This window comes from Branchiostoma lanceolatum, chromosome 2 (genome assembly GCF_035083965.1).
Source record: "Branchiostoma lanceolatum isolate klBraLanc5 chromosome 2, klBraLanc5.hap2, whole genome shotgun sequence".
Classification (NCBI taxonomy): domain Eukaryota; kingdom Metazoa; phylum Chordata; class Leptocardii; order Amphioxiformes; family Branchiostomatidae; genus Branchiostoma; species Branchiostoma lanceolatum.
This window is the reverse complement of record NC_089723.1, coordinates 25336762-25347891: the sequence shown is the minus strand read 5'-3', so window position 1 is coordinate 25347891 and position 11130 is coordinate 25336762. Positions and strand designations below refer to the sequence as shown.

The window sequence follows — 11130 nt, the reverse complement described above, 5'->3', positions numbered from 1 at the left end:
ATATGGAATAAAGATTAATTGTATTCATATATATATTGCCTGTACCATTTCATCATCACTTTCAACTTACAACACTGCAATATCGAACCTTTGTGGCTCATATAATATCAACATACTCATATTTTTCATGACCAGTTATAACATATATCAGCACACTAGAAACATACACTAGTCCTGTACCATCAAATGATTTTTTATAATTAACCCTATCTAGACTGGACTCATTCGCCCCATCATAACTTCCATGGTGCATGATCAAATTTGCAGGGGGTGATAAGCATGTAAATACTAATCACTATCCATAATAAGCCTTGATTATTTGGCGAAGATAATGTGTTCGTGGAACTCTAGTTATATTATAGCTATTGTGACAATGTTGATGTGGTTACAGTACTAATGATGTGTTAAAGACAGCTAAGGTATGATAGATGAGGTTGAAACACTTTTCATGATTACTGTAACTTATGTTCCTACTGCAGAGTGCCCACCTGGCCAGGTGTTGCAACCATGCTCCTTCACATGCAAGGAAACCTGCAACTCCTACAGGAAGAAGATCACAGAGTGTACGTATGGGTATGACGAGACGTGCTGCCCAAGATGTGGAGCGCCTCCCAAGTGCCCTCCTGACTACGTTCTGATTGATGCCAACACCTGCTGCAAGGTCTCCGAGTGCCCCTGTATGCTTGAGGATGGCACAATTAAGCCGGTATGTAATAGATTATAACGTCAGCTTCTACTGGTTTGTTGTAATATTAGTGTGAAATGCACTACCTTAAGAAGAGGAAATAACACAAAAAAAGATATTGTCACAAAGTTTCCATTGAATACAAAAGGACCAAAGAGACTAATCTAAGGCAACATAGGGCATGTATGAAATACAAAGTGTGGTCCAAGACGTAACATATTCATAATTGAATTATGTTTTTGTTTTCTTAGAATGAATATGGTACAAATGAATATGGTACGTAAATTGTAGATATATCATGTACCTTGAACTGACCATCCTTCTGCTCACGTTAGGCTGGCAGTGTCTGGTGGAAGGACAAATGTAACGTCTGCAGGTGTGAAGATAACCAGGAAAAGTGTGACAATGTCTGCGGAACAACTACCCCAGAAACTGAAATCACAACTCAACCTGAGACGTACACCACCACATCAGAGACATACACCACCACATCAGAGACATACACCACCAGGCCAGAGCAGACCTACCCTGAGACTACCGGGCCTCAGACAACAACATACAAAACACCAAGGAAGGTCACAACTCCGTCTTCCGGAACAACTCCAGAGACATACACCACCAGGCCTGAGACATACACCACCAGGCCTGAGACCTACACCACTGGGCCTGAGACATACACCACCAGGCCTGAGACATACACTACTGGGCCTGAGACCTACACCACCAGGCCTGAGACATACACCACTGGGCCTGAGACATACACCACTGGTCCTGAGACATATACCACCAGGCCTGAGACATACACTACTGGGCCTGAGACATACACCACCAAGCCTGAGACTTACACCACCAAGCCTGAGACTTACACCACCAAGCCTGAGACATACACCACCAAGCCTGAGACTTACACCACCAAGCCTGAGACATACACCACCAAGCCTGAGACCTACACCACTGGGCCTGAGACATACACCACCAGGCCTGAGATTTACACCACCAAGCCTGAGACATACACCACTGGGCCTGAGACCTACACCACTGGTCCTGAGACCTACACCACTGGGCCTGAGACATACACCACCAGGCCTGAGACATACACCACCAAGCCTGAGACATACACCACCAAGCCTGAGACATACACCACCAAGCCTGAGATTTACACCACCAAGCCTGAGATTTACACCACCAAGCCTGAGATTTACACCACCAAGCCAGAAACCTACACCACTGGGCCAGAAATGTATACAACAACATACAAAACACCAAGGAAGGTGACAACTCCCTCTTCTACAACAACGTCAGAGACATACACCACCAGACCAGAGACATACACCACTGGGCCTGAGACATACACCACCAAGCCTGAGACATACACCACCAAGCCTGAGACATACACCACCAAGCCTGAGACATACACCACAAAGCCTGAGACATACACCACAAAGCCTGAGGTCTTTACCACTGCACCTGAATATCCAACAACAAGCCCAATTGTCACAAGTAAGATTAATATATTTTTTTGTTTTACTGTTTTCATATTCTTTTCGTGGCTGTGATAACCAATCAATGATGGTCACAGGGCAATTCTTTGTCTTGAACTGAAAAGGAAGTTCAGTGTTTGACATGTTACATGTTTCAGTTGGCTGACTGGTCTGCAATACAATTGTTATGATGTTGGCTGTGTTTGGTTCTAATTTATATGTACAGTGTTAAAACTGGTAAACCACTGGAATTACAAGTACATGTTTTGAAAAAATTCTATTTTATGGAAAACGCACAGGCATTTACTGCCATAATAGTGAGTTCTATTGATATTCTACTAATTCTGGTCATTTGCATAATCTGCTGAAGACTATAACATCTGAAATTGAGTAGAATGTTTGAAAAGATTGTCCTCTATAAACAGACTAAACTAGCCTAAATTTTACCGGTCCTGTCCCTTGTGCTGAATGCCAACCACATGGCCCTGTCCCTGAATGCCATCCACATAGCCCTGTCCTTGGTGCTGAATACCATCAACATGGCTCTTACCCTGGTGCAGAATACTTCCCCATGGTCCTGTCCTTTGTGCTGAATACCATCTACATGGCCCTCTCCTTGGTGCTGAATACCATTCCAATTGCCCTGTTCCTGGTGATGAGTCCTGTCCATATGGCCCTGTCCCTGGTGCTGAAAACAGCTGAGGATTAAGTTAACACTTTTAAAATTAGCATTCATCTTTGCCACCTATGAGGCTTTGTCGTTGCACAGTTTTTAGCCTCCTATTGTCTTTTGTTCATGACCAATTAGAGTTATCAAGAAGATCTTTATTGACACAACAAAAGCACAGCGACTTTCGTAAGGTCTACTACATACATACATACATACAAACGAATAAGTGCATACAAATGAGTTTGATTACACACAATCATATGGGATAAAGCAACATATTGAAATATCACATGTCATATACTTAGACATAGCTTGTTCTAATGTCCAAACATTCTTTTATGTATATACCATATGTGCCTTCAGTTATCGCATCCAGGTTGTATGTTATTGATAAAAGTATATGCTCTTGGCAAAATTTATGTAACTGGTAGTAGCATTGCAGTGGATAGAGTTGGCTGACTGATCTGCTGTACAATTTTAATGGACAGTGTTTGGGTATGGTTCTGATGTAGATGTATGGTGGCAGAACTCTACAATCCAGTTTTCTTACTGCTTCTCACTGCCTAAAAAGCTAATGATGTACAGTATTTAACTTATTCCTTGCATGTCTACACAGCTCAATGTAAGAAGAGGGTTTATGGCTGTGCCTTCAAGTGCGAAGAGACCTGCCACTGCTACAGGAATAAGATCACCCAGTGTATCCGAGGTGACAGGAGCTCTTGCGTCCCAACATGTGGAGAGTGCCCACCATGTCCCAAGGGATATGTCCGCAAGGATCAGTACCACTGCGTCAAGCCAACAGAGTGTGACTGCATCACCCACAATGGCGTTGTTGTTCCGGTAGGTAACATGACTTCCATTTTTCATGTTGGTTGTAAAAAAGAGCTCTTTGCCCTGGTCTTATGAAAATAGAGAATTATATACAGTTTTGTTTCCTTTTACAACAGCAGGGTGATAATTGCACACAAGTTTTTGGATATTTCAAGAAAATAAAAGATTCAGGACTGTCAAGAACTAAAAGGTTAACAGTCATGACTTTTTTCTATATTCCAGTCTGGTACCACTCAGAAGATCGACCAGTGTACAGTCTGCAACTGCTATGACAACAAAATGACTTGTGTCAACCTATGTACAACCCCATCTGTGGCAACAACAACTCCATCAGTGACAACCACTGGGTACAAAACTCCAAGGAAGGTCACTACAGAGAAAACTACACCAGTGACTACCACAGGTACGTTATCCATTTCAATGAGCCTCAGTCAATCTACTATAGGAATGAAACTGTCATATTTAATGCTATTTTATCTAATTCTAATGCATCTTCAATTGACACCAATCTGGCAAAAGAATAATCCATCATTTCTTTCTTTTGCATGCCGATATCATTGTTTACCTGATGCTATACATGTTATAGTGTTTTGAAGTCTTGAGTCACTTATTAAAAGCTTGCAAGTCTGACAGCATTTCTGATGAGGCATGTAACAATTTCCCTCAACAGCCTAATTTATAAAGCAATGAACATAGGGTTACACAATGGATTTAGGCAAACTAGCATTAAGTATACATGTAATTTTGTGTTCTGCTTCTAACAAGTGCACATCTTTTACATCCCAGCTAAGATTATGACAAATTATCCTGTTTCAGTTATAGGTTCACTTACGTTTTATTTCTATTTGTTAGTACCTACCACTCGATGCTACACTGAGGAGGAAGCATGCTCCTGGACAGCATGGATGGATGGCTGCTACCCAACACCAGCTGTCAATGGTGACGACGAATCCTTCACAAACCTACGTCGCCACGGCTTTAACGTCGGTGGGCCAAACCAGAAGGTCAAAAGGATCCAATGCCGCACTGTGGGAACACATATCGACTACACAAAGACAGGTCAGAATGTCGTGGCCAACTGTGATGTCGGCTGTGTCTGTACCCATGCAACGGGAGCCAGTAGGTTCCAGATGATGATGAGAGGAATCAGCCCATACTGCTACAACTATGAAGTGCGCGTGTTGTGCTGTGCCAATGTCCCTATTTGTTCTGAACGTAAGATCACCAACCCTCTCATTTACATACAGTTGTCTTTTTATCAGGCACTTACATTGTGTTTCAGTGGGTATTTGGGAACTTTTTTGTGTGATCAAAGGAAAAGAGCTTGGAGATAACTGACAATTAATCTCTTCTAATTTGTGCACTTATTCAGTTGACTGTCGACAAATCATAGCAACGGAGATTGAATTAAGCAACTTCAAGTTCATGCAATGATGTCTAATATTTGCATTAACTTTAATATGTACCTCCTTCAGAAACAACACCGGGCACACCTGTGTTTACAACCAGGCCAGAAGGAGAGACCACCACAAGGACACCCAGGAGAGTCACAACACCTGGAAGGGACACTACACCTGAGGTGTACACCACCAAGCCTGAGACCTACACCACCAGGCCTGGTCCTGAGATCTATACAACCAAGCCTGAGACCTACACCACCAAGCCTGAGACATACACCACCAGGCCTGGTCCTGAGATCTATACAACCAAGCCGGAGACCTACACCACCAAGCCTGAGACCTACACCACTGGGCCTGAGACCTACACCACCAGGCCTGGTCCTGAGATCTATACAACCAAGCCTGAGACCTACACCACCAAGCCTGAGACCTACACCACCAGGCCAGAGGTGTACACCACCACACCAGAGGGTTTGGCAACAAGTAAGTGCCCTGTGTGTGCATACATGTGTATTTATGTTTCCTCTGTGGCATGCAGAAACATGACATGAGATAAAGTTTAGATTCAGAGACCAGGTACATAATCATGTGACTGTACTGTAAGGCATAGTATAGATGAACCTGAACAATGTATATCAATCTTTTCAGCCAAATGTGCAGAGAAGGTCTACAGGTGTGCCTTTAAGTGTGATGAAGTGTGCCACTGTTACCGGACTAAGATCACCCAGTGTGCATATGGAGACGCTAAGGCCTGTGTACCAACATGTGGGGAGTGCCCACCCTGCCCTGCTGGGTATGTGAGGATGGACAGGGACAGGTGTATCAAGCCAGCAGAATGCGAGTGCCGGACAGAAGAAGGGGTTGTTGTGCCAGTATGTTTCAGTCCCTTATTTCAGATTTTATTTACATCTTCTTATTTATGTTGACATGAAGGGTGAGTTGTGTTGTGCTGTAATCTACTAAGACAATAGTACGTATAGAATAATGTTATGTTTATAAGCATATTATCACATGGCCAGATGGTGTCGACCAATCAGAAGCCTCCATTGCCCACAATAAGTGGTCTGTTATCACGCCATAACACACCACTTATTGACGTCATGCCATAACAAAACCGTTGCATTTTGTAGATGGGGGTATCTTTTTGATGCATCTTTTTCTTAACCTTGTTTAAAATATCTTTATTGTCTTAAAATTCCCCCAAATGTCCTAAGAATACATGAAGAATTCATGAAAAAAGGAAAAAAATTCAATTCAAGTAAAATTCAAACGGAAGGACTAAAAACAATATTTTTCACACCCCCGCCGTCAAAGTGGAACCGGCCCAGACGATCGTTCGCAGAACGCGTTCGAACGTCCGCCATAAGAGTACCACAGTTTTTCGTCGAGGAACTGTCAGACGCCGACTTAGAGTCAGTTTTCGGGTCATGGGAAGTTGGGGAAGACGCCCAGGAACATACTTCAGCGGTTGAGGGGCAAGGAAGCCGACGAGTGTGACCAACAAGAAGCAGCGGGCACACAGAGTCCCCTCCCCACTCATCACATTGTATTTCCCGAAGTAGCAAATCATGGCAGACAAAGAAATCGCCCATGAAACCTCCTACGTTTCTACCCAAGAGGACCCCAGACCGGTATGTTCACGTTTCTGAGGGGTTTTACCTGACGAAAATTAAAAATGTTACTGGCAAAGTGATGTCGTCTTGTTAAAAACAAACGCCCCCCTCCCCATGGCCCAAGTCACGAACACGTAACTTCCCGAAACCGATGTGTTGGCATCGAAAGAATTACGGTCAAAATCGCCCAAATTCTTACAGGTTTGTACCTACAATGATCTCGGCTCGATATGTGTACGCTTCTGTGGGATTTTTTTTCCGGCTTGAGTAATAATTATCCGGGGAAACTACAACTTGCGGCAAAGGGGAGGTAAACATGTACGATTCTTACCACACCTAGGCGTCTAACAACCTGTCAATTTATAACCGTGTGGGCTCGAAGACAAGTCACCGCTTGTTTACATTGGATTATATGAAGATCATATGTACAATGGATTGATTTCACATGTATAGTATTAAATAAAGAATCTATGTATTATACAGAAATTTGTCTCTCTTATATGGGTCAGTTTGGATAGGCTATGTGATAATAACGTTAATGACCCGCCTGTTCCTCGGTGTATATGGTGTCATAACGCCTGGTCATGTGCTATAACCACCTCATAAAACCACCTCGTTCGCTTCGCTCACATGGTGGTTTTATTCGGTGGTTATAGCACATGACCAGGCGTTATGACACCATATACACCTCGGGGCGGGTCATTAACCCTTAATTATAGCTGCCCTTATGTCTTAAGCATATTATCAGCCATTTTGTAAATTTCACGGTGCTTTCACGGAATGAGTATTATTAAAAGTACAATTTATTCAATTTCAATACAACCACTTAACCATTCTGAAATGTTTTGCTGTAGAATTCTGAACATGTACAGTGTCATTTAGGTCCTTATTTTAGATATGAATGTGACATTTTCATATCCTGAATTTTCTAGCCGGGGACTCCAAAAAAGATTGATGACTGTACAGTGTGCACCTGCTACAACAACAAGCTCACCTGCTCACACCTCTGCACAACATCAACCATCTCAACCACTCCACTTATTGAGACAACAGGAACCGTCACAACTCCAGAAACCTTCACTACCAGGCCTGAGGTCTACACCACCACACCAGGGACTGAGACAACAACATACAAAACACCCAGGAAGGTGACAACTCCCTCTTCCACAACAACTCCAGAGACATATACCACTAGACCTGAGACTTACACCACCAAGCCTGAGACTTACACCACCAAGCCTGAGACATACACCACCAGGCCTGAGACGTATACCACCAAGCCTGAGACATACACCACCAAGCCTGAGACTTACACCACCAAGCCTGAGACATACACCACCAGGCCTGAGACCTACACCACTGGGCCTGAGACATACACCACCAGGCCTGAGACATACACTACTGGGCCTGAGACCTACACCACCAGGCCTGAGACATACACCACTGGGCCTGAGACATACACCACCAAGCCTGAGACGTACACCACCAAGCCTGAGACATACACCACCAAGCCTGAGACATACACCACCAAGCCTGAAACCTACACTACAGTGGTGACAACAACATACAAGACCCCAAGGAAGGTGACAACTCCATCTTCTACAACAACTCCAGAGACATACACCACCAAGCCTGAGACTTACACCACCAAGCCTGAGACATACACCACCAGGCCTGAGACGTATACCACCAAGCCTGAGACATACACCACCAAGCCTGAGACTTACACCACCAAGCCTGAGACATACACCACCAAGCCTGAGACATACACTACCAGGCCTGAGACATACACCACCAAGCCTGAGACATACACCACCAGGCCTGAGACATACACTACCAAGCCTGAGACCTACACCACCAAGCCTGAGATATACACCACCAAGCCTGAGACCTACACCACCAGGCCTGAGACCTACACTACCAAGCCTGAGACATACACTACCAAACCAGAAATCTACACAACCAAGCCTGAGATTTCTACAACGGCACCGGAGGAAGAAACAACTTTGCCAACTACCTATACAACTGTAACAAGTAAGTGTGGTAATTATGCTACTGCTTTGTTCTTGTCTGTAGAATACAAGATTTTCTGATTACATTCAATGACAATGTTGATTACAAAACAATGTTCCACAGCTGAATGTGCAAAGAAGGTGTACGGCTGCTCCTTCAAGTGTGAGGAGACCTGCCACTGCTACAGGTACAAGATCACCCAGTGCCAGCGGGACGACCCTAAAGCCTGTGTGCCCACATGTGGAGAATGTCCACAATGCCCCAAAGGATACATCAGGAAGGACCAGTATCACTGTGTGAAACCTACCAAGTGTGACTGTATCACTGAAGATGGTGTCATCATTCCAGTAAGTAGTGTTTGATATGAGCCTGAAAAGCCGAGTTAGTTCTTGAGACTTATCCATTTCCTGTTCCATATTTCCTAACATCTTAATGTACTAGACACTTTCCACTTTAATATAAGCTATGTATGAAAGATTGTCCGGGACAAACATTGAATCAATACTTTCTTACAATGTGTTTCAGGCAGGGACTTCTGTTAAGGTTGGCAACTGCAAGGTTTGTACATGCTATGAGAACAAGCTGTCCTGTTCAAATCTCTGTTCAACTGAACCAGAGCAAACAACTGAAGTGTATACAACCACCAAGCCTGAGACCTACACCACCAAGCCTGAGACATACACCACCAGCCCTGAGACCTACACCACCAAGCCTGAGACCTACACCACCAAGCCTGAGACATACACCACCAAGCCTGAGACATACACCACCAAGCCTGAGACATACACCACCAAGCCTGAGACATACACCACCAAGCCTGAGACATACACTACGGTGGTGACAACGACATACAAAACTCCAAGGAAGGTGACAACTCCATCTTCTACAACAACTCCAGAGACCTACACCACCAAGCCTGAGACGTACACCACTGGTCCTGAGACCTACACCACCAAGCCAGAGACATACACCACCAGCCCTGAGACATACACCACCAAGCCTGAGACATACACAACTGGGCCTGAGACATACACCACCAAGCCTGAGACATACACCACCAAGCCTGAGACATACACAACCAAGCCAGAGACCTATACCACTGTTGCTACAACAACATACAAAACACCAAGGAAGGTGACTACTCCATCCTCCACAACACGCCCAGAGCAGTTCACCACCAAGCCTGAGACATACACCACCAAGCCTGAGACATACACCACCAAGCCTGAGACATACACCACCAAGCCTGAGACATACACCACCAAGCCTGAGACATACACCACCAAGCCTGAGACATACACCACCAAGCCTGAGAAATACACTACCAGGCCTGAGACCTCTACAACTGTGCCTGAGAACACCACTCCCTGGTACACAACTGAAATTACAAGTGAGTTCATTGGAAGTATTCTAATTTAGGCAGTAATCTTTACTGTACACAAAGTAAACCACTTACCAACAAGCTTTCGATCAGTCCTCTGATCCTTCTTTTATAAGAATGTAAGTGAGGTGATGTTGACACTCCAGGCATTTACCATCAGTGAGTTCCATTGAGATTCTTCTAATTTCGGTTATTGGTATGGTATGTATGTTCAGACTGTCATGATACAGATCAAAGCTAGTTTGTACCAGCCACATGGTGCTGTTCCTTATGCTAAATACCATCCACACGGCCCTGTCCCTGATGCTAAATACCAGCCACATGGCCCTGTAACTTGTGCTGAATACCTTTTGCTCGACCCTGCTCCTGGTACTAAATAGCATGTATATGGTCCTGTCCCTGGTGCTGAATACCACCCACCTGGCCCTGTCCCCATCGCTAAAAATCATCCACATGGTCCTGTCCCTGGTGCCGAATGCTGTCCATATGTCCCTGTTCCTGGTACTGAAATCTATCCATATGGCTGCATACCTTTCATATGACCTGCCGCCTGGTACTACATGCCATGCACACTTCTCTGTCTCAACCTATGACTATATTTTTGATCAGATCAGAACTAGGTTTAAGCAAGAACTGAAGAAGTCATGTTTGTCCTGATCATTCAGAGGAAGTTATAAACACAGTTCAGTGTACAACTGTTTTGACAAGAATTACTCTGATGACATTTTCAGCCATCTGCAACATACGGTTTTTAAATCAAACACTTCTAATTGTTCCACAGCTGAATGTCAGAAGAAGGTGTATGGCTGTGCCTTCCGTTGTGAGGAGACCTGCCACTGTTACAGGTACAAGATTAAGCAGTGTATGTATGGCGACAGGAGTTCTTGTGTCCCAACCTGTGGGCCATGCCCAGCTTGCCCACCAGGATATATCCGCAAGGATCAGTACCACTGTGTGAAGCCTACAGAGTGTGGCTGCATCACTCCTGATGGACAGATAGTTCCTGTAAGTACAAATCATGCATGGCCAATTTGACTTGTATTGTTGACAGATTCA

The 11130-nt window shown here is 44.3% G+C and overlaps 1 protein-coding gene across 1 annotated transcript in view; it reads left to right on the top strand.

Moving 5' to 3' along the window:
- Positions 1 to 421: 421 nt before the first annotated feature.
- LOC136426951 (mucin-3B-like) overlaps positions 422 to 11130 on the top strand; it is an 88104-nt gene continuing 77395 nt past the window's right edge. Inside the window, exons 1-14 of the mRNA XM_066415669.1 lie at positions 422 to 706; positions 1021 to 1538; positions 2004 to 2185; positions 3453 to 3676; positions 3890 to 4070; positions 4520 to 4786; positions 5143 to 5550; positions 5716 to 5939; positions 7613 to 7828; positions 8150 to 8361; positions 8584 to 8714; positions 8817 to 9040; positions 9219 to 10083; positions 10856 to 11079. Of these exons, the coding sequence (XP_066271766.1) occupies positions 422 to 706; positions 1021 to 1538; positions 2004 to 2185; positions 3453 to 3676; positions 3890 to 4070; positions 4520 to 4786; positions 5143 to 5550; positions 5716 to 5939; positions 7613 to 7828; positions 8150 to 8361; positions 8584 to 8714; positions 8817 to 9040; positions 9219 to 10083; positions 10856 to 11079 (4161 nt within the window). The remainder of the gene's footprint in view (positions 707 to 1020; positions 1539 to 2003; positions 2186 to 3452; positions 3677 to 3889; positions 4071 to 4519; positions 4787 to 5142; positions 5551 to 5715; positions 5940 to 7612; positions 7829 to 8149; positions 8362 to 8583; positions 8715 to 8816; positions 9041 to 9218; positions 10084 to 10855; positions 11080 to 11130) is intronic.